This window comes from Acanthaster planci, linkage group LG10 (assembly GCF_054643075.1).
Source record: "Acanthaster planci isolate LZ-2023a linkage group LG10, COTS_SCS, whole genome shotgun sequence".
NCBI classification, from domain to species: domain Eukaryota; kingdom Metazoa; phylum Echinodermata; class Asteroidea; order Valvatida; family Acanthasteridae; genus Acanthaster; species Acanthaster planci.
The window spans coordinates 2,178,764-2,202,285 of record NC_141786.1 but is presented as its reverse complement, the minus strand read 5'-3'; the positions used below and the strand labels follow the sequence as shown (position 1 = coordinate 2,202,285).

Sequence of the window (23,522 nt, the reverse complement as noted above, 5' to 3'; positions counted from 1 at the left end):
CTACGTTTTATTTGTTCATCCAATATTGATCAAGATAACCAGTGAACCACTAAAAACTGAAAGCAAAATGAAAGAGGACATGTCAAACATCTGTTTTCTGTCCAGCCTGGACACCTAAGATAGTTGTGAGTGTTTTTAAAATGATTTTAAAATAACAAGGATTTATCATTGGTGTCTATGGAAATTTACTTTTACGGGGGCACCCCGGCCCGTAGTCTTGCTCCAAGACTGGTTTACAGTTTGAATATAGCGCCCTCTACTGGTAGTGCTATTCTTCTGCGCTTGCCAGAGCATGTCGCCTGCACGTTGCATGCACCAGCCAATAGAGTAAACCCCGTCTTGGTGCAAGACCACGAAGATGAGAACCAGTACGCAAGTGCGGACCACCCAGGCGCGCCAAAAACGAAGAAATACCGCGAAGGTTGGACTCAACAGGACCCCAGCATATGCCCAGCAAATGCAACATTTTTGTATATTTTAGAATCACTTTGGCGTGAAAGAAAAGCACATGATGGTGCTGCAGAACAGTGGCAAGTACAGAGCCGAAAAAGAAGCGTCAAGTGGGAGGTAAATTGTTTGAAAATGGTTATTTTTTGTATGACAGCTTTGTCATTTTCGTCACTCGAACGTTTGGCCCATGCTGGGACAGGTAGGCCCGTGTCGTAGGGAACACCGAATAGGCCATGTTTAAGTTGAATGTTTATTTTTTATCCCATTTGGAAACACTATTCCTTCTTAACATCAATCAAGGGAAGCATTTTCTGCTGCTGGGCGACAAGTTTTCACTGCATTAGGCCTAGCGTGCCAGCATGACCACGATTAGCCCCACTACTAGTGTGGCACGGACTCTCACTCCCGATCCATGGATCGGGAGTGAGAGTCCGTGCCACACTAGTGGGGCTAGACCACGATGACCAGATTATCAAGAATTTGGAAGATGGTAGAGCTTAGTTAAATTGTGCAAGGTTGTGTTTAACCTGTGCATCAGCAATCTTGTGGCCTATTCTTTAGCACCACACACTTGTGCAGGTCACACCATAACTTAGCCATGTTTAACGTGTGCATCAGCAATCTCATGGCCCATTCTTCAGCTCCACACACTTGTGCAGGTCACACCGTAAGCCATGTTTAACGTGTGCATCAGCAATCTCGTGGCCTATTCTTTAGCATCACACACTTGTGCAGGTCACACCGTAAGCCGTGTTTAACGTGTGCATCAGCAATCTCATGCCTGGCCCATTCTTCAGCACCACACTCTTGTGCAGGTCACACCGTAAGCCATGTTTAACTTACTCTACGACCAGCCGTGGCCCGAATTGATGTAACACTGTCACAGTTACCTCTTTCATCAGAACCAGTCTAATGCTTTCCATATCGTGCATGCAACGGCCCCCACGTACGACATGGCCGTCATTGCCATTACCGTTGGAATCTATGGCAAAACTATTTCCAGTGGCTATTTTGGAATATCGCCATAGTAAACGTATAATTTGCCACAGCGAATCGACAGAGATTTTTAATGGCAGAATTTTCATGCATAAAGTAAACTTCAGCATTCTTTTCACGTAAACGTTTCATCAGCAGATTTGAACTTGCCTCCCCACCTAATTCAACACCTCAGTGCAAGATTCTCTTCAATCCGCTTTTAGAGATACAAAATGAAAGGAAAGTTTCATTAAAACCTGGGGTAGCATGGTTCCTGTAAATTTAATCAATCAGAGCAATTTGTATTGAAGTTTTCGGCGGAGAAGAAATCAATGTTATCTGCAAAACGGGATCTAAAAATAGCTCAAAATTTAGTTCTACCAGTCGGCCTACCATTTTCCCTTGTTTATCCAGGTCAGACGATTCGTCAGAGGTTCGCCTGCAGAGGGCGGTCATCAATGATGAACTGGATGCACGGTTTGGATTTGACCGGTACAAGGACCCTGCCGAAAGAGTGGGTTGGCTAATCAACATGCACCCGGTGAGTGTCCTGTCTGAATACACTTTGTGCCGTGTCTCTGCTTGACCTAGTTGTGATTGCTGCCAGAGGCAGGAACAGTATGAGAGTTTGTAGTTTAACCCCAACTCCCCAGAGTGATTTACTAGGAACCATACCCATTAACACAAATTCCAACACCATTTGGTAAACTGTGCACAAAAACTGTTGGACTCCGTTTATTTTGGGTATGCCTGAACCCATGTTTAAGCACAAGCAGTTTAAGGGTAGAGTACCCAGTGCCACAAATTCACACACTTTGCTGGTGTTCAGTTCTGTGTGGTTAGGGAACTCTAGGGTTAGTAAGCTGTTTAAAACTATGCATGTCACCCACTTGATCAAAAAGAATAAGTAAATTATCTGAGATTTATATATATACTTGCCAATATGTCCAGATTTGACTTTCGCTGTGTTAATCCCTGTTGTAAAAAGATTTGATGTATTAGGCAGTTTCCATGTAAGATTGGAAAGGTGTCATCAAGAAAGGAAAAGCACAAAAAAGGCTGATTGTTTCCTGATTTTATAAATAATGTTCATCCTTTCCGGCCCAGATATACTGCACAGATCCCCTTTTTGCCAGGATTTTGCCGGCAAGACCGTCCTAATTCCTCAAAAGAAACACTCATGAGTTTATGAGGATTGGTTTAGGTAGATGTAATGAAATGTTTCCACAGGGATGCTCTAATAAACACAATTTTTTCATTTTAAACATTGCAGGCAGATATTTTGGATGAGAACAAAAAATTGATAAGCGCTGTGGATTACTACTTTATTCAAGAAGACGGAAGCAAATTCAAGGTTTGTTCTTCGGATTCCCCTGAATGTCTTTTAATCTGGTTATAAAAGCGATTTGGCACGCAGCCAATAGTGTGAGAGTCTCTAAGAAATTGCAATAGAACAGAATAGATCAGAATGATTTGAAGCTTTAGATGTCAAAGTAGCTGATGGAACATTTCTTGTAGCATCCAGGAAAGATGTCCGTGTTGAATTGTAGGAAGATGGATAAAGCTAAGATGCAGTGTTTTAGAGTGATTCCTCACATATCATCCACTGGCAAATCAAGCCTCATTGGCATTGGCAATGTCAGAAACAATGGCATTCCAGTACAAAGGCAAAGATATGATTTAACTATTGATTAGCGTGTGACTTGTGATGGATCTTTGGTCGTTTGCCGTTTCAGGTTTCTCTTCCGTTCAAGCCTTACTTCTATGTGGCATCAAAGAAAGACACAGAGAGGGAGGTCTCCTCGTTCCTGTCTCGGAAGTTCACGGGCACAATGGCCTCCATAGAGACAGTCTCTAAGGAAGATCTAGACCTGGTGAGTATATTCAGGAATCACACTCCCTTTGGAAAATTAAAAATCTTTTTGCCACATAATGATTTGAAGGTTTGCTATGTGTGGAAGGAGACAAAGGCTTACGTTAGGGCCATGTTAATCACTCTTGTGATTGAGTAAAGTTCTAAAAGGTAACTGGTAGATTCAATGTTTTGGGCAGTTTGCTCTGTCCAGCTGAGTCCAACTGTTTTCTTTAGAACTTTCTCCACTGTGGGACCTATAGCCCCAGTGAGCAAAGCCACTGTTGGATCCTGTTGTGGCTGGTAGTAGACGGTGGGTTTAAGACTCCCAGGCAATTTAGCTTTGTGGATGGTCGCTATGTGTGGGATCTCCTTGCACCTTACAAGCAAGTCACTTTGACAAATGAGGGAGATTGATGCATTTTGGCTGGGATTTCTTACCCAAATACTCTGGAAGATTTTGGGTTAAGAGCAGAATTTGTGGATGCTGAGTTACAGGTGTCTCTAATTTTATCTCGTCTTGATATTTTGCAGCCAAATCATTTGGTCGGTCTGAAGCGGAAATACCTGAAGCTTTCCTTTGAAAGCACCCAGGAGCTGATGAAAGTACGGCGGAGTTTGATGCCAGCCATCAAGAAAAACCAGGAACGGGAGAAGTCCAGTGACTCGTATGCTTCTATGCTATCCAGGTAAGATAAGGGTTCTAGGTTCAGATTACCACCAGCTTCACTGGCCTAACTCCCAGCTGATGGAGCACTGGAAGGGAAGAATTTTGTGATGCTCAAACCCTACGCGACTGGTCTGAACAATGTCAACTGTAGTAAACACCTCAATATTTTCACTGCTAAATTTGACTTTTTATCACATTTATTAGTTTTGGATGGGTAATAGGTAATTTCAAGGTAATATTAGTGATGTCCATATTTGGAATTCTTTCCATTGGCATTGTGCACTGGTCTTAGGTTTGATTCCTTTTTCTGTCAAATATGAGCTGTGTCACTTTTTCTCGCAGTCACCTGATGGGAGATGAGGAGATCTCAGCAGGCCACCAGAAGAAACTTGCCGATCAGATGGACAACCTGATTGACATCCGGGAATACGATGTCCCCTATCACGTCAGAGTAGCCATCGATAAAAAGATTCACGTGGTATGGCACTTCAACCATTTGGCCTTTTGTTTTGGTTTCCAAGTGAATGCCACTGCATTGTAGCTTGATATGGTCCTGTGTTGTCTCCATTGAAGGATGCATTGTGTATGCAGGCATATTTGTTTCAAATAGAGTCTATCCCTCACCGACAAATCCACCAATGTTGTCTCCGGATGTTCTCGATGGCCCCCTTCAATGGTGGAGTGTAGTGTTTTCTTCGGAATGACTGCCAGTGCCACTTACAATGATTGTCACTGGGCCTTTTGCCATTGATGGGGGCCATCCAGAATGTCCATCGATAGCTTTACCATGGCCACCAGATTTGGCTTTAAGCAGGTTGCTTATATCAGCTTTAATTTACCTTGACAAAATCAGCATATTGGTAAAGGACTGAAATAAAAAACTAAAGAATTCAAGAGATTGGGATGCTCAGAAAGTTGTGAGAGCACTACCTTGTTTCCCAACCTTAGCTTTGTCTCTCTCTCAGGATTCAGGTTTTTTCTTGTGTTTTCACTTCACAGTCATGCCATTGAAAATTGAAAAACACTGCACAAGGTCTTGTAAAGATAGGAATTTCCTTGTTTTTTTTGGTCAGAGTCCAAGGTGCATGCCTGATGATTAATGCGGTTCAGAAGTTTTGAACACGTGTCTTAATTGGGTTCCATCAGTTATCATTATTATCCAAGACAAAGCCCAAATCGGAATGGGTGATTTTTTTGTGGGTATGTTTGAGTGTCTATTGACGGAAAAGCCGAGAATAACTCTCTTTTTGTCTGTGGTCTGATTTGAAGGGTCACTGGTACTCTGTTCAAGGTCGGGGAGCCATGCCTCCCATCATTACCCAGAGGGACGATCTCCTGGACAGACCGGTAAGTGCTTTATTGACAATGATGGTAGTTGAAACCGTCACAAGAACTGACACAAGACCACTCACAGGTAACCGGTTGAACGTCGACAAAGAATGCTTTTGTTGCAGTTTGTTTGGAATAGCCTGTGACATGAATTCACAGTTGGTGCACAATATGTGGCAAATGGGACCCCCCCTCTGTTGTGTCTTCTTTTGTGTTGACGGAATCTTTGGAATTTTAGATTTCCGGGGGGGTGCAGTAGGCACAATAGCCTTAGGGTGTATGGCTTGTGCATCACATTGGGGGGGGTCCCTCTGCCATATATCGTGCTGGATATATGAATTCAGAATGGAGGTCTTATGTTGGTCTAGTGATGGTCTGAGACAGATCTTGACTACACCACTCAATTTGAACACCTTTAAAATTAGGTCTTGAGGAGTCTTTGAGAATTTCCGAATTCGCTTTTGAAAAGGGATTTTGTATAATCAGTATTGGAAAACAAAGAATGCAGAGACTTGGGACTAAGATTTTCCTCGGTAATGTTTAATAACAGGATGCTGTATGACGAGCACTCATATTTTCAGTTTTCAACTGTACTCAATTGCATCAGCTCTGTGTAGAAGTATGCCCTCATAGCAGGCAGTGAGAGAGGCTGATGGGAACCATTTTAACTGAGCGCCCAGCAAATTTGTACATTCCAAAAGACGCACTCAAAAAAGAAGCAAGTGTCAAGATGGCACGAACCTGTCCTTTGCTGATATTCAAGCTTTGAATGTGTGCTGGTAAAACGACAAATTCACTTAAACCCATTTGGACTTGTGACACATCGCATCAAGCTGACATGCCAATCACGTGTGTGAAGCTTGTACTTTGGTGTAGCTCACCCATTATGTTGAGGAGTGTCAGAGAATTGACACAGTTCTAAAGGTGAGAAGTTTTGGATGTTGATTTATGTGTAGTGTTTCAATCAGCTTCACGCCCTGTAATTGAAAGTATCCCTCAGGGAAAGAACACAGTGCAAGCAGTGCCACTGCCTCACCATTTTCCTGACTCTTAGAACTCTGGTTGCAATCTCTTCTTTGTTCTGTCTTTGTTCCATTCAGGATCCAGTGGTGTTGGCTTTTGACATTGAAACCACCAAGCTGCCTTTGAAGTTTCCCGACGCTGAAATCGATTCCATCATGATGATCTCCTACATGATTGATGGTCAGGTAAGAACATGCAGTGAACAAGGTTAGGCGTTGACAGATAACTACACATAGAAGACGATCTAAACAAGGAAGAATTGTTGAAGTGAAGCTTGATTGGTGGCCAGGTACATCTGTAAGAACACCCAAAGCATATGGTTAGGCATCTACAGATAACAGAGAACATCTTACAGATAACACAGAGAACACAATCAAAACAAAGAATTGTTAAAGTGGAGCTGCAGCAAATTTTTCGCAGATGGAATTTCTTGTAATTTTATTTTCTGTTAAAAAACTATTTTAAATCTCTATAGGGTAATACATTGAAAAGTAAACTTTTTGAAACATTTAAAATCCTCTGTGCTTTCATAGACAACTGAGGGCGCTGTTAGTGTGATGTCATTCATGGAAGACATGGCTCAGTGCATTAGGTTTTTTATTCAATTTGTGAACCTGGAATGTATTCAGAGAAAAATTTCTGAGGAAGGGTTGCTTGCTGCGTATTGCTTTGTACTTTCACAACAATGAATAACCAAAGCAAAGAGAATTTCGGCCAGCAAAATCTGAAAAAAGGGAAGATTGTTCGGGCACAATCAAATACAACATTGAGATTTTCTTACTGAGATGACATTTCAACTTTGCTCATCGATATTATTATTAATGAAAACATTCAGTATGATAAACATCCCATGTCAAAAACAAAATTGAAAGAGGAGAAGGCAAGACCGAGGACGAACAAAATACAGACAGATAAAATAAGTTAGAACAAAAACTAAAGATTACATATACACGCAGAAAAATACACATTAAAATTGAAATTAACGTGAAAACAACAAAAATGGAAAACAGCTGTTTCCACTACTCCAATATGGAAATATTCATGAGCATAAGAACCAAATAAGCAGCAGATACCCTTTGAAATAGTAAACCAAACATTGGAACTTAGACTTAATGACACACAAAGATGCAAATTCCCAGGTTGTATTAAAAAGATTCCATTGCAGAGACACTTGTTTAGCTTTTTAGGAAATGTAACAAAAAGTTTAGGGTCCCGCAAGAATGACGAATCCTTGAAGCTATCGTCTCCTCACATCGGTGAAAGAGGGAGACACCTAGTATTAAATCCAATCGCAGATTCCAACAATAACGATGACAATGTCCTAGCTTTGTTGGTTGGCAAAAAAAGATCAGAACTCTGCATGGTGATGGACTGAGGTGAATTCAAGAGCCTGGGTGGTAAAACTACATGTACCTGGGGTTTATCTTGAAAAATAATTTCAGCGTCTGTTGTCCCTAGGGCTATCTCATCACAAACCGAGAAATTGTCTCGGAGGATGTGGAGGATTTTGAGTACACACCTAAACCAGAGTACGAGGGACCTTTCACAATCTTCAACGAGGCCGATGAGCCGTGTCTCCTGCAGCGATTTATCGATCACATCCTGGAGGTCAGGCCAAACATCATCGTCACCTACAACGGAGACAGCTTTGATTGGTCAGTTTAAATTCTGTTTGATTAGTGTTATCACTGATTGGTCAGTTTAAATTCTGTTTGATTAGTGTTATCACTGATTGGTCAGTTTTGTACTGGGGAACATCTTTAATCAATACCACTTGTTTGGTATCCTTGGCAGCTTCCTTATAATACCTTTAAAAGTGGAATCATTTGTGTTAAAATAATTAACCAGTGTCTGGAAAAATGGGATCATGAAGATATTTGGTAGGTTTAGAGTACAAGCTATAAGGTTGGAGTCCTGTCGCCTTTTTCACTCGCTGAATTGGACATGTTTTTATGATAATTTTCCCTCAGTGAAAATGGATTTTGCGTGCATGACATCATTTGCTACAGATTGTCGGCAATATGCAGAACTGTAAACTATTCAGACAATTTCATTTTGTCTTTTCAACTGGTGTCTTTTCTTTCAGGCCCTTTGTTGAGGCGCGCTGCAAGGTGCACAACATCGACATGTTTAGGGAGATTGGCTTCCAGAAAGACGCCCAAGGAGAGTACAAGTCCAGACACTGCATCCACATGGATGCCTTCAGGTATGGACCATCAGTGGAGGCTTGGGTTCTACTCTCACCCTTCATGGAATTGATAATTACTCAGTTTTGTTGGAGCAGAACACTTCTGTTTCACACATAAAATGGAGGAGTGGCCAAGTGGTAAGGGGTTTTGGTTAATGATAACAGGGTTGGGTGTTCGAAGCCAGCTGCTGGTCACATGTTCTGATCATGTGCAAGCCAATTCACCCCATACCTGGTTTTTGTTACTCACAATAAAAACCTTGAACTGGAGAGTAAACTTTCAAAGGATCACGTCCAAATTGTGTTGAACAGAAATATTTTGAGTCATTTTGTGTTTAGGACACTGGCTACTTACGTCAGCCAAATTTATTTGAAACAGACTTGATTTAAGGCAGACCAAAATCAAGTGGTTCGGGTTCACTATCTCTGACCTTTTTCTGGCAAGTTAACTCTATGGAGGGCCTCATGTAACAATTATCACGATAACAGGACGAAACTGACTTTTTCCCTCGCTCTTTCAAGATGGGTGAAGCGCGACAGCTACCTGCCTGTCGGGAGTCAGAACCTGAAGGCTGCCACCAAGGCAAAGCTTCGCTACGATCCAGTGGAGCTGGATCCGGAAGAGATGTGTCGCATGGCATCCGAGCAACCGGGAGCCCTTGCCAACTACTCAGTCTCGGATGCCGTAGCAACGTACTACCTGTACATGAAGTATGTGCACCCGTTCATCTTCGCATTGTGCACCATCATTCCAATGGAACCTGATGAGGTGAGCGTTATCCTCTGATCCACCACCACCATTGTGCTTGCTCTGTGCGTACTGGCAGGTGGTATACACAGGTTGGATACCTCTTTGACCTTTTGGGTGCTGTGACTTGCCGAACGGGAGATCGCATCAAGATGAAGAATGCGCGCAAGCTAACAGTTAAGGACATCTCGTTAGCCAATAGGGTATACGGATCATGTAGTATGAGATTATTTCATTCATCTGGAGGTTCCCGTTGGAAGGTCTGCCATCCACAAATTGCCATAGATCACTGCACTGGAATTTTTTCTTTTCTTTTCAGGTCGTTCCTAGAGGTATATGCAGGCTTTGCGACCTGTGTCATTCTCCCAGTTGGAAGCTTTAGGTTTTGTCACCTTGAAATTGTCTGTAGGATTTTATCTCCGATAGAATTCCACCATGTACAATTTCAGTCCCCTTCAGACTTCACAAGATTAACCTGTTGTCTTATGTCTGAGATGCCCTTTTCCCTCACGGTGTAAAAAGCCTTTATTCATTTGAAGCTCTAGATCTCACCTTGTGTCAACTATTTTCTAGGTTCTAAGGAAAGGTTCAGGAACCCTTTGTGAGGCCCTTCTCATGGTTCAAGCCTTCCACGCCAACATCATCTTTCCTAACAAGCAAGATACTGTCTACAACAAGATGACCAGCGATGGTCACGTGCTGGACTCGGAGACGTATGTCGGCGGTCACGTGGAGGCCTTAGAATCGGGAGTGTTCCGAAGCGATCTGCCATGCCGATTCAGAATGGTGGGTCGCAAATGTCTTTTTCCAAGTTCTTTGACCCTTTTTGTTAGGTGGACCCTGGCTGTTTGGATTCGTGAAAGCGGTCATGGCAAACAAAGGCAGGTCTGTCAATGTCAGGTTTAACATTGATGCCTTCAAATCCTTTCATGTTCCCCAAAATTTACCCATGGGATTGGAGGACTTTAAAACTTTCAAAGGCAGAACAGCCCGATGTTGCCTTACATGTTATTCCTTTGACACTTGGAAGTTAATTACAAAGGTTTGCTATTGAATGTCCACTACGATTTGAGTTTTAAACTTCCAATGGCAGCATGGTTTCGTCAAAAACATTTCAGGCATCAAGAGGATTGCTTGTTTAAAATACCCATTAATATTAGTGATGAGTTAACGGCATTATACTGTGACCAAATTTTGCAGGTACCCGAAGCATTTCAGACCTTGATGGAAAGTGTTGAGCGGACCATGCGTCACGCCATCGAAGAAGAGGAAAAAATCCCCTTGGAAACCGTCACCAACTTTGATGAGGTATGAGAAGAAACAAAGCATCACAGAATGGTTTCCATATTTTTTTTTTTATTAACACATAAATTAATTAACACGTTAAAGAACAACATTTAGGTAAAGGGTGAAGCATAGATTTGCTTTTGTACCCTAGCCTATTGACAGACATACATTTTATAACATAGGACAATACAAGACATGAACATGTTTTTGGCAATGATATACGTACGCACAAACACTGACAGGCAGAAGATAATTCAATGCATCAAAATACAATTCTAGTCCGTACAGGTGGTGTATTCAGAAACAATTAGATTTTTCAACTTTAGAGCAAATGTTAATAAAGTGGGGGCTGCTTTTATAGTTTCATTTAGGCTATTCCAGTATTGGACACCGCATTGTACGAAACTATTTTTGTGTAATGACAAAATTTTAATGGACAAGTGGTTCAGACAATTGTTTAGGTGATTATTAAGACATCTGCGTACATTATGGAGTAATGTACACAAAGGAATCAACTGCAAATATTGTAGTAGTCCTAAAAATTTGCTAAAAGAAGAGTTTTTGCCCATTTACTTTGCCAGGCTACCCTGAAGAGGCCGAGCCTAACATCTCATTTGAAGGATGATCATTCGTAACAATTAACCCTAACTCTCCAGGGTACTTTGGCTAGGAACCCTGCCAGATGCATCTGATTGCATCGTTGTCAAAGTGGCTTTCCTGCCCAAAGGTCAAACGGCCTGGGAGTCTGTGGTTGCCAGTCACAAGATCCAACAGTGGCACAGCTCCCATTGTCTCACCATGGCCAGTTTGTATGGCTTATGTTCATTGCCAAGTGCAACAAAGTGCATCAGACTGTTTCACCTGATGCACTGTGCTACCTTTGGCAGGGTTAGGGTTAAGTCATAGTCTGTCGTAATCTATGCCCTTATCTTAGGACTATATGAATTAGACGAGCAATGCAGGGACATATGTTTTTCCCATAAGGGCAATGCTATGCCTCAGTGTTGGTTACTAATATGTGACAAATGTCCCTCCTGTTCTACTGGATGCACCAACGTTAAACTTTCTTTGTTCAGCAGTGAAAGTTTATTGCACAGGTACATGCAAACCCCGAATATTATACCAGTAAAGAATTTGTTTTCCATCCTTTTCGATTGAGCAACTTGAGCGATTTGGTTTTGATTGCAGGTGTGCACTGATATCAAGGAGAAGTTGGCAGCTCTACGAGACACCCCAGCTCGACTTGAGAACCCCATCATCTATCACTTGGACGTTGGTGCCATGTACCCAAACATCATTTTGACCAACCGCCTGCAGGTAAGCCTTGACCAAAAACTGTATCAGAACTCTTTTAAAAATCACTGTGTAATTAAGGTGACTCCTTAGATACCAAGGCCTTTAAAGTATTAATGATACTTTATATTCGCTCCGAGCAGGAACAAAAGAGAGCTCGACAGTCCTTTTGTACGAACTCACCGCATAGGCGTGTAGGTTTATGAGTGTTGGACATGGGGCATGCTGAGTATGCGTAACAAATGTAGTCTGGAATGTATGGTCTTCACATGCACGCTGAATGTGTGCAAGAGCCCGGTTGGAAAATTTCGTACCAGCCTTTCTTTCTCTCGCCGGTGAGGGTGTACTTCAACTCAGGGCGGAATAGTGCAGCATTTTCGAATGTATTTATTTAGAATATGTATTTGCTGTTTTTGTTTCGTGGACAGCCTTCTGCCATGGTGGATGAGGTGACGTGTGCAGCCTGTGATTTCAACAAGCCCGGAGCACGCTGCCAACGCCGGTTGCCCTGGATGTGGAGGGGAGATTTCTGTAAGATTTCTGTCATCTTTTGTCCCAAATTGAGGTGACTTAAATTTGTTAGTCATTTTAAGCAACAAATCCTGTGAGATTCTTTTCAGGCCTGCTTGTTATGGGAAGTATAGAAGTTTTAATGAAAATCATTGAGTAGAAAACACTGGGATTGCAATTGTTTATTCGATTTATAGTGTTAGGTAATATCTTGCAAGAAGTGTTGCATTCTCGTTCAATCACACTGCTAAAATGGCACTGTTCTCAAATATATTTCATGAAACAAATTATAAAGGGAAAGTTACTAAGTGCTTACAAATGATTGTAAAGATGAACCAAGGAATTGACTGGAGGGGGATTTGAACCTGCGGCCTCTGAACGGTACGGTATTCTGGAGGCCGCAGGGTCAAATCCCACTCTGGTCAATTTCTTTGTTCATCTTTATAATCACAAATATTTTTAACATTGAAAAGTGTTTTTTACATTGGAATGATATCTATGAAACTTTAAGAAATTTAATTTCCAAGACGTTGCTCAGTTTGATGCAGTCTATCAAATTATATTATAATTTCTCATGTTTTCATTGATACAAACACTTCCTCGGGCTCTAGTAATCCCATGACCATGACATGAGTCCATCTTTCCTCTCAGCTCTAAAAGCCTGGATCATACTTCTGCCACCATATATTTATCATTGATTAAACTCCTCTGGTCTTGTAGTACCTGCATCTCGAGGAGAGTATCACCGTATCAAGCAACAGCTGGAGATGGAGAAGATTCCTCCCCTCAACCCTGGAGAACCTACAAGGGTCTTCCATGAGATACCCCGTGAGGAACAGGCTGCCATGGAGAAGAAACGCTTGTCAGGTTAGTCAAGAGATCAAGGGATGGAGAGAAATGTGGGAAACAACAGTTTCAGGGGTATGGTACCAAGTGGTTGCCAAGTGAGGACCATTTTCATTGTTTGATGTGGAAAAAAGTATGGTACCAAGTGGTTGCCAAGTGAGGACCATTTTCATAGTTTGATGTGGAAAAAAGTAAGAGGAACAAATGCTTTGGGATTTTCTGCATTTCATTGTTTTTTTATTCACTTTTTAAATTTGCTTTTCCTAAGAAAGGATCCTTTTTATACATTTTAATTTGGAATTTTCCTTTTTTTTTAAGATTACTGTCGGAAAGCGTACAAGAAGACCAAAGTGACACGTCAAGAGGAGCGAACTACAACAATCTGCCAGAGGGAAAACTCCTTTTATGTGGATACGGTCCGAGCCTTCAGAGACAGACGCTATGAGTTCAAGGGATTACTCAAGGCAAGTTAACAATGTTTCTCTTGATCTTCTACCAAAATTGATGTTCTCTTTGAGAAAGTTTGCACGTTCTCTTAAAAGTTTTAATAGAGTTGCAAAAAGGTCAGTGCTGGGGTTTCACTTTTTTAACATGTTGACGGCTTATGATAGGTTTACAGGCATCCTCGTTGCCTAGTAACATCAACATGTATTCAGTTATTTTTTTATTATAGTGAGTTTGGGATACATTCATTTCTGAGTGTTATGTGAGAAAGACAACACTTATGAGATCACCCATATTTGGCAGTGGCATGGAGTTGACGTCCCATTATTCCGGAGCTCTGCAAGCTATCCAGAACAGTTCACTATGAGATAACTCATTCAGTGGCATGGAATTGACTGCTCATCCATTGCTGTAAATAGTTTCATAGTTGGCAGTCAGTCTGTTTAAATGTCAAATTATTCGCTTTCCCTCATTAAATTATTTCCTTTTCCATTTTTGGGTAAAATAATTTACAATTTTACAGATAGAAATATTTAGATTTTTTACGGTAATTGTGGGTGTTCATTTCTGGTAAAATGTTCTGAAACACTTTGACATGCAATTGATAACCATTGAACAGAGTGCAGAAGGTTTAATTGTTAAATTTAGAGCAACCATATTGAGAGCTTATAACTGCCGGTCAAAATGTTAAACGCCCTGCCAAAAAGGAGAGGAAAATTGCTTTTGTCAAATTCCAAGAATTTGTTCTTTGCGATTCTGAAGGTTTGGAAGAGAAAAGTGGCGGCAGCCACTGAGAAAGGAGATGCCAACGAGATCAAGAGTGCCAAAAACAAAGAGATCTTGTATGACTCACTACAGTTGGCTCATAAATGCATCCTCAACTCATTCTATGGATATGTCATGAGGAAGGGGTAAGCTTAAGATTTGTTTTCTTGTACCTGTCGAAAGTAGAGGAAGTCATGCCATGTTTAAAGATACATCAGAAAGAAAATGGTGCACCAGTGTTTTTGAAATAGATCAAAATGGTTACCCAAATTGTGAAGTTGTAGGATGGTATATTTACCGTGCGTTTTGAGCGTTACGTGTTGAGGGGTGTGAGAATTCAGCTTTTTAGCTGATTTCAGCTTTTTATATACATAGATGACGACCCTGAATTTTACCTGGGGCCAGTTTCATAGAGCTACTTAGGCAACAAATTTGCTTAAGCGGAAAATGACCTTGCTTAAAAAGCAAAGGTTACCAGTTCAAAATCTACGTGATTGTCATGCTAACCAAAAGACAGGTGAATACCATTCCAAAACAATATACATGTACATCAAGTGGAATTTTGGCTGGTAACCTGCTTTGTCAAGTCAGGCTTTTTCACGCTTAAGCAAATTTTATGCTTAAGCAGGGGCCAATTTCATAGAGCTGCTTAAGTACAAGATTTGCTTAAACATGAAAAACCTTCCTTAAAAAAAGGTTACCAGCTCAAACTCTATCTGATTGTCATGATAACCAAAAGACAGCTAAATACGACCCCAAAACAATATACATCACATGGGGATTTGGCTGGTTACCTGATTTATCAAGCAAGGTTTTCTCACGCTTAAGCAAATTTTGTGCTTAAGCAGCTCTATGAAATTGGCCCCTGCTGTGTACTAAAGTGTAGAAACTCTTTACATTTCATCTCTTGGCTAGCTGTTTTCAGCTCTAATTTAAAGTGGCCAGTCACACCCCTGAGCATGCCCGGTGTTCTTTGTTATGTTGAAACAAGCCGTTGCGGTATTGCAACCAGTTGAGTTCATTCAGGATAAAAATGCTTGACCTAAGGCAAAGAGAATGTGCAGTATACACAAGTTGGCATAAGCCATATCGATAGGTCTGAGCTTGAGTGCATACGCTCGTAATTCCAAATGACCTATCATTTTGTGCATGCGCCATTGGAATACCGAACAGGCTCAATGATGGAATGAGTAAATTACATCGCATCGTCGTGTACTTAGCTGTAATGTGAAGCATTGTTTTATGACATCAATTGAATCCAATCTTTTGTCGTCAGTGCTCGTTGGTACTCCATGGAGATGGCTGGTATTGTATGCTACACCGGTGCCAGCATCATCACTAGAGCGAGGGAAATAGTGGAACAGATAGGGTAAGTAACCCTTCAACACAATCCAATTCGGAGATTTACATAAATGATACATGCTGTCTTTGTGTAGTGGTGTATACAATCTGTAGACTTTTGCACAGATTTTCATAATCTGAACCCAACTGCCCCCAATTGTTCAAAAATTAAATTCATGTTTTGGAACCAATCTTTGCTTTTATAGATTGTCCATACTGATTGTGTGTGATGGTGTAGAAAATTTGTACGATTGTGTGCGGAGAATGATAGTCTAAACCTAACATTCCTTAGTTCAAAACTCTCATTAATGTTGTAGAGGATATTGCAGATTTTAGGAAGTACTGATCACAAATCATGCACTTTGATTGGTCAGTCAAACTTGGCTGTCAATGTATTATTGAGATTTGTATATCAATCAGACGGCCGTTGGAGCTGGACACGGACGGTATCTGGTGTGTGTTGCCTGCCAGCTTCCCAGAGAACTACACCGTCAAAACGACCAATCCAAAGAAGCCAAAAGTTACCGTCTCATACCCAGGGGCAATGCTGAACATCATGGTGAAGGTAAGATCGTGGATAAAACACAATTTCAGTGGCCTTTCAACTGTTTCAGATTTCTACAGGTCTCTGCCAGGCTGTTGTGTATAACTCCTTGTGTAAAGCCTGGTTACTATATGGTTGTAAGGAATGCTGACGGCACATAAGACGTCAGGACGCAGATAATTGTGGAAGAGACTTTGTGACGTCATCCCACCCCCAAAAAAATAAACAAAATGGCATCTGAAACTTAGAAAAGGAGCTGCATATGTAAAACGTTACAAAGAGAATGGGCAAAATGAGTGTCTGATACCCTAAAACTCACTGGAGGCTCAGTGCAGATAGTCAAAAAAGTTTAACCTGATCCAATTTTCCTGTCTACGTCAATGTCTGAGTTATGATAACGTGTTTCCATACCATTGGGGACTGATCGGTGATCGGTAAATGTGTCAATGTAAAGTTTAGGTCTTTAATTCTTGCCTGTCATTTCCTTCTAAATAATATTTGTCCATTTTGAAAAGTCTAAGAAAAAAGTCAAGATGTCAACAGCCAGAACATGGGCCGATGAATCACAACTTTTTCCCAAATTGAAAATGTTCAGCGATAGACTTTTTATGTTGTTGTTTATTTGAAGCACTCTGGTGATTTTTTTCAATTTCAATTCCAACAATAACAACATTTATTTCCATAACGCATGTATGGAATATGACAAAAATACATTTACATATATATATACGTTGATATCACCGTTTCACGATTCATGTTGTATTTCGTTGCTGATTTGTGTTTTCCCATGGCCAGGATCACTACACCAATGACCAGTATCAGGAGCTGGTGGACCCAGCTAATCTGACCTACGCCGAGCGGAACGAGAACTCCATCTTCTTTGAGGTTGATGGCCCCTACTTGGCCATGATCCTACCTGCATCCAAGGAAGAGGGCAAGAAATTGAAGAAACGGTTAGAAATAAATATCTTTGTTACTGTTAAGGAAGATTGGTCCTTGCTGATAGCTGGCCTAATTTGATGGCTCTCTTAACCTTGGGATTCCGCACTTGTGATCACAATTCAATGCTCTCAGCTCCAGCACAGCGATTTGGTGTTGACTTATCTCCGTAAGCATTCATTATGCCATATAAAAGCACAGAATTCTTAAGTATGGAATGTATGCAGGTGCATAGGCCAAAACTCTTTGTATATTTCTTTGCCTATTTCTTGTAGTACTTAGTATGGTGGGTGGGGCTTGCATTGGATATGAAAAGCCATAAAATGGGTCACAGTCCTGGATTTTGTTCAGATGGCCTCTTAAGTTGAATACGTTTCTTTGAATAGCAAAATCACAGTTTGAGGAAAACTAAGTTAAGAAACTGATTAAGTGATAATGACAACCTCCAATCCATTGTCTGCATTTCTGTGCAGCTCTCTCTCTCTCTCTAGTAGTTCTAGAAAAGAGCAAACTTCGTAGAGAAACTTGACGGAGAAACAGTTAATTCATATCAGTGGTGCTTTTTTCTTGTCTTTCAACAGATATGCCGTGTTTAACTTTGATGGTTCCTTGGCTGAGCTGAAGGGTTTTGAGGTGAAGCGTAATGGAGAGCTTCAGCTGATCAAGATCTTCCAGGCCTCCGTCTTTGAGGCGTTCCTCAAGGGGAACACTCTGGAGGAGTGTTACGCAGCAGTAGCAAAGATTGCCGACTACTGGCTGGATGTACTTTACAGCAGGGTAGGTTGCTTGTTACATCAATACCGACTATGGAATCACTCCATTATAAACCTGCACCATTGTTTTACAGGGGTGAGATTTATCAGGATTATCCAGATTTCCATATTTTTTAAATAAACAATCTCTTTTAAAATCTGAAAAATCCTGAGTTTACTAAAAAGGTGTTTTATGTGTAGAAGTCAATGTAGAACAGAAGAAGTATTTTAAGGGGTGCCTTCAGGAAAATGCAAATGTATACCATAGACCCTACACTGCTGGCGGGGGCCCTTCAAACCTTTGGTGATTATTTTGTGGATATTTCATTTCGTCTAATCTCACCCCCTGGTTGCATCTTAGAAGTTATCCAGTCCCAAGTCTGCTTGAATGAACTGTGACAAAAGTATTCCCTTGTCATTGTTTACCTGGTAACTTGTGACTGCATCTGTGAAACAAATTGTGGCGGACTTGTGATAAACTCATGTGCAGTCACAGTAAACTTTTAGCTCTGCGGGTAAGTTACAGAGGGCTCTCTGTTTGATATCTGGCATTGACTGTCCTTGGAGCTGCACTACTTAATGAGTGTGTCGTGGAAGCGTAAACGTACCAGTGGGAACATGACTTGAGCTTAACAAGACTACAATGATAGGAGTTACATTATGAGTCACAATTCTTAGAAGGGAAATTATAATACTGAAGCCAAAGATATCCAAGACTTGGGAAAATCAGTCGGCTTTTGCAAATTTTCTTCCATTGTGGTGATCTCATCCGAAGACTGAATTCTCAGACAAGTTTTTTGGATATTGAATCATACCCAGGCTGCCAATTTGCCTGACTCGGAGCTGTTCTTCCTGATCTCCGAAAATCGCAGCATGTCTCGGAAACTGGAGGAGTACGGTGCGCAGAAATCCACGTCCATCCGCACAGCTAAGAGACTAGCAGAGGTAATAAGGTGTCACTTGCAAACTCCAAAAGAGCTGGACACAGTGCTGAAGGCTCGCCAGGAAACAATGCATTGCAAGAAGATCCGAGAAAATATTTGCTCTTTGAGGATTAGTCTGCAACCGGAGCAACACAAGCAAACATTTTCAATGAAAAAGGGTTTGTTAAACTTTGTGGTGAATAAAGAAACAGGGGACCTGTAGATGGCTGACGCTTTGGGGGAAATATTGTTTTGGAGAGGGGAGAGGTACGTATTTTGAGCATATTCACATGGTCTAATTCCTACATCGTAAATAGAGGCGCTTTGGTATGAATCAATTCTGGCCGTCCAGACTTATAGGCTGATAATGCACTCACAAAATTTCGAAATGTTCCTGTATCAACTGCATTGCTAGGCCTAACATTTACAAATAGCCTAACGTCGACCTTTTTCTGTCCTTGGGTTTGCGCTCCAATTGTAGTTCCTTGGAGACCAGATGGTCAAGGACAAGGGTCTAGCCTGTAAGTTCATCATCTCCAAGAAGCCCGAGGGTGCTCCGGTGACAGAGCGAGCGATCCCGTTGGCCATCTTCCAGTCAGAGCCCAGCGTCCTCAAACACTACCTCAAGAAGTGGCTGAAGGACCCAAGCAGGACAAACTTTGACATCAGGGATGTAAGTTCATTTCTGCTCAGTCAGATCTGAGGGGACAATAGTTGGACAGCAAAATGGATCAGTGTAGAAACATAAGGATGACAGTATTTCAGCTTTCCAACTTGTATCTTTCCTTCTGACTGGTAACGCAACCTTAACCACACCGTGTCAGGGGCATTTGTGAGTATTGATGATGCTGGGACGAGGTAATTTTCCCTTTTCTTTCTGTTTGTTCTTTAAAAATTCATATCTTCATTTACTGGACACTTACACCCCACACGAAGTACTGTCTGGTTTCTACTCTAATCATGACATACAACATCTATTAACGCTAGAGTATTTCAGCCAGGCCTGCCGCCTTGTAAAAAGAGCCCAGATTGTGTGGTGTTATGTAATTTTCTTTTGTTCACGAAACTTGGACTGTGCGCTGCAGACCTCTTTTCAATAGGGGCCAGATTAGCGTGCAGCGTTTCCGTGTGGCTCATTGCTGCAGTGGTGGAGCACTTTTGTCCCCGGTGGTAATCCGCTCGAGCTTAATGCCCCAAATCGTGGTATACTGTTTCAAAACAAGGTTGGATTATCTCCATTATCGAAAGTGAAAACATGTTGGTAATACCCAGCATCCTGTCCTTTTGTTACGAGTACGGTCTTTTTTACAAGGCCTAGTTCCCTTTGTCCGATTTTGGAGACCCTGGCCGTGTGTATAAAGAATACATGTCCGAAACCGGAATCCCCAGCGGCAAGTGGTTAACGTAATTTTTGACAATTGTGGTTTCACAGATTTTGGACTGGGAGTACTACATTGAACGTCTCAGTAGCTGTATTCAGAAGATCATCACAATCCCAGCAGCACTTCAGCAGGTGATGATTGGCTGATACCTGTCATGTGACATTGTCCTCTGATAGATTTCCATAGCTCCGGTGTGATGAATAGATTTCGTTTTACCATTTGTCTGTTAGTCATGATGCCCCCAACTTTATGCTCATTGTATTTTGTGTTAAATGATTAGTTCTTGATTGCCACATGACCTGATCAGAGTATTCTGATTGGTCAGTTTTAGCCATCTGCATTATATAATGTTGATTTTGTAACGTGCATAACTGTAGATGCAACCTGTGTGTGGGGTCTATCACATGTAAAACTGAACAGACGTTTTCACAGATTTGATTGGCGCTACAAGATCATGTGACATTTGTCTTGTACTGTCATTGGTGTTCCCTAGGTAGCAAATCCTGTACCCAGAGTCCAGCATCCTGACTGGCTCCACAAGAAACTGTTGGAGAAAAATGACGTCTTCAAACAGAAGAAGATCAGTGAAATGTTTGCCCCACGGCAACGGAACAAGGTACAGCTAAAGTATGCCATATAAAAAATCTAGACTTAAAGGTCTAGATATAAAGGTAGTTGTTCGCTGGTGTACCATTTTAACTATTGTCGACACGAACGATTTTGTAAACAATAGTGAACAAGCCTTTATAGTACCTTCGTATTCGGCACGGTGCGATGGCTGTTGGTGGCTTCATTGGCCTATGTGGGCCGAAGTAGGGCATTGCAAGTCTATACTTTTTATATGACGGTCCCTGTACAAACCCTCGGCACTCAGGTCATGCAGTTCTTTTCATTTTTGGTGTGCCATTAATTGGTGCAAAACAGACCTCGAAGCTATTTCAAGGATTTTTTACAGTGTCCATGGTAGCTCGACACAGCTCTGCCTGAAAGACTATGCATTTATGCACGAACTGTATATCAGCCCTGTGTGCCTTATTCATGGTGGCTACAGGAAGGAAATATTCCCAGTATGAAGGACTGATTTTCATTAGAATGTGCACAATGAGTGACTTTTTCTCTGAACAATTTGCCTTTAGTTAAGGGAATGCTGGCTGATGTGGTGCTGGTTCATTTTTAACTCATTGAAGTCAACACTAATTCCTTTCAGAAAGGCACATAACAATCTAAAGAGAAACTTTTGGTATGCCGGTGTACCATACGGCTCAGTTTCACACGATTCAAACCTTTAAGCATATTAGACAGAAATGAAAAGGGATGTAAGACCTGAACAGGGATGTAGGACCTTAACAGGGATGTAAGTCCTCTTCCAGTGACCTCATATCAAGCTTTTATGAAAATTGGCAGAGTGTGTGGAGCGTTTTCACTTGAAACAGAAATTTCAAGCAGAAATGTCAATGACCACTTAACTCAACGCCCTGAGTGGAATCCAAACTGATAAAAAGCTTCTTCTCGTGTTTGCCATTTGCAGCCAGAGAATACAGAGGAGGACTCTCAGGGTCCTGCCTCCCCAATGGGCGTGACTGACCTGGAAGACTTTGGCAGCCAGAGTCGACCCAATGGACTCAAGCGTCCCATGGTCACCAAGCGGAAGAGAACGCGAGACAGCTTGGAAGGGGAAGGGGGACGTTCCCATGCAGCAATCGAGGAGGAATTGCTGGCGAAATCCTGGCAAGAAGTGCTTGGCCCCGCCCCTCCCATGGGACAAACCAAAGTAAGAAACCTTCTGGGAAGAAATGACTTTAAAGAAATGAGTTGGAAGTCACCCGAAACTGTTGATTCAAAAAGTTTTGAAAGAGTCTTGTGTAATGTTAACCATTTGAAACCCTGCCTAATTGCCACCCACTTAATGTACATTTGTCACCCACTTAATGTACATTTGTCACCCACTTAATGTACATTTGTCACCCACTTAATGTACATTTGTCACCCACTTAATGTACATTTGTCACCCACTTAATGTACATTTGTCAGCCACTTAATGTACATTTGTCACCCACTTAATGTACATTTGTCAGCCACTTAATGTACATTTGTCACCCACTTAATGTACATTTGTCACCCACTTAATGTACATTTGTCAGCCACTTAATGTACATTTGTCACCCACTTAATGTACATTTGTCACCCACTTAATGTACATTTGTCACCCACTTAATGTACATTTGTCACCCACTTAATGTACATTTTGCACCCACTTAATGTACATTTGTCACCCACTTAATGTACATTTGTCACCCACTTAATGTACATTTGTCACCCACTTAATGTACATTTGTCACCCACTTAATGTACATTTGTCAGCCACTTAATGTACATTTGTCACCCACTTAATGTGCATTTGTCACCCACTTAATGTACATTTGTCACCCACTTAATGTACATTTGTCACCCACTTAATGTACATTTTTCACCCACTTAATGTACATTTGTCACCCACTTAATGTACATTTTTCACCCACTTAATGTACATTTGTCACCCACTTAATGTACATTTGTCAGCCACTTAATGTACATTTGTCACCCACTTAATGTACATTTGTCACCCACTTAATGTACATTTTTCATCAGGATCCCAAACAGAATTATGAACTGATAAAAACAAAACCCTCACTTTTTGCTCTGTCTAATATAAAGTGAAATTCAGAGATGGGATCATCAAGTGAGAACGAGTCACAAATTGTAAAGGTTAAACTGTCACATCTGTAGAATTTCAAAAGTCCTCAAGGATGGTTCAGCACTAGTGCAGTATAAACATGGTGGTCACTGATTCAAGCTCTGCTCTCTTGGGCTTTCTCTTCGCTCAAAATTAAACTTACAACATGCTGTTTTGAATGCAACTTCATGTTCCCGATGCCATATTTGTTCCCTGTTTTCACCGTGTTAGGAGGAGAGGAGGGCGTGGCTCGCCTACCACAAGAAGAAGTGGGCACACCAGGCCCGTCAGAGAGCAGAACGTAACAAGCGTCGTCGCCTTGATGATTGCGAGGCATCGCGGGGGGGCGCTATCCGCGTCGGTCCCTCCAACAGTCTAGGGCAGTTCTTCCGACGCACAGCCCGATCACTGCTCGATATGCCCTGGCAAATCATCCAGGTGAGTCCAGCTTTGAAATCAAGCCATCAGCTATCTATATCCGTATCTTTGACTTACAGAACTTGCCATAAAAACTATGTGTGGCCCACCATTCTGAAACCAAGCTAGTA

At 41.5% G+C, this 23,522-nt stretch overlaps 1 protein-coding gene across 1 annotated transcript in view; it reads left to right on the top strand.

The window, feature by feature from the left end:
- The first annotated feature begins 344 nt into the window (after window positions 1-344).
- The window catches only part of pole (DNA polymerase epsilon, catalytic subunit), a 40,589-nt gene continuing 17,411 nt past the window's right edge, over window positions 345-23,522 (top strand). The window contains exons 1-28 of the mRNA XM_022242790.2: window positions 345-567; window positions 1,840-1,966; window positions 2,699-2,779; window positions 3,162-3,299; window positions 3,812-3,966; window positions 4,290-4,425; window positions 5,217-5,294; window positions 6,377-6,484; window positions 7,758-7,954; window positions 8,386-8,505; window positions 9,010-9,256; window positions 9,809-10,021; window positions 10,436-10,543; window positions 11,711-11,839; window positions 12,244-12,346; window positions 13,046-13,192; window positions 13,490-13,635; window positions 14,378-14,526; window positions 15,657-15,749; window positions 16,142-16,286; window positions 17,061-17,218; window positions 17,786-17,981; window positions 18,776-18,901; window positions 19,361-19,552; window positions 20,312-20,392; window positions 20,755-20,877; window positions 21,790-22,032; window positions 23,206-23,412. Of these exons, the coding sequence (XP_022098482.2) occupies window positions 509-567; window positions 1,840-1,966; window positions 2,699-2,779; window positions 3,162-3,299; window positions 3,812-3,966; window positions 4,290-4,425; window positions 5,217-5,294; window positions 6,377-6,484; window positions 7,758-7,954; window positions 8,386-8,505; window positions 9,010-9,256; window positions 9,809-10,021; window positions 10,436-10,543; window positions 11,711-11,839; window positions 12,244-12,346; window positions 13,046-13,192; window positions 13,490-13,635; window positions 14,378-14,526; window positions 15,657-15,749; window positions 16,142-16,286; window positions 17,061-17,218; window positions 17,786-17,981; window positions 18,776-18,901; window positions 19,361-19,552; window positions 20,312-20,392; window positions 20,755-20,877; window positions 21,790-22,032; window positions 23,206-23,412 (4,005 nt within the window). The 5' untranslated portion in view covers window positions 345-508. The remainder of the gene's footprint in view (window positions 568-1,839; window positions 1,967-2,698; window positions 2,780-3,161; window positions 3,300-3,811; window positions 3,967-4,289; window positions 4,426-5,216; window positions 5,295-6,376; window positions 6,485-7,757; window positions 7,955-8,385; window positions 8,506-9,009; window positions 9,257-9,808; window positions 10,022-10,435; window positions 10,544-11,710; window positions 11,840-12,243; window positions 12,347-13,045; window positions 13,193-13,489; window positions 13,636-14,377; window positions 14,527-15,656; window positions 15,750-16,141; window positions 16,287-17,060; window positions 17,219-17,785; window positions 17,982-18,775; window positions 18,902-19,360; window positions 19,553-20,311; window positions 20,393-20,754; window positions 20,878-21,789; window positions 22,033-23,205; window positions 23,413-23,522) is intronic.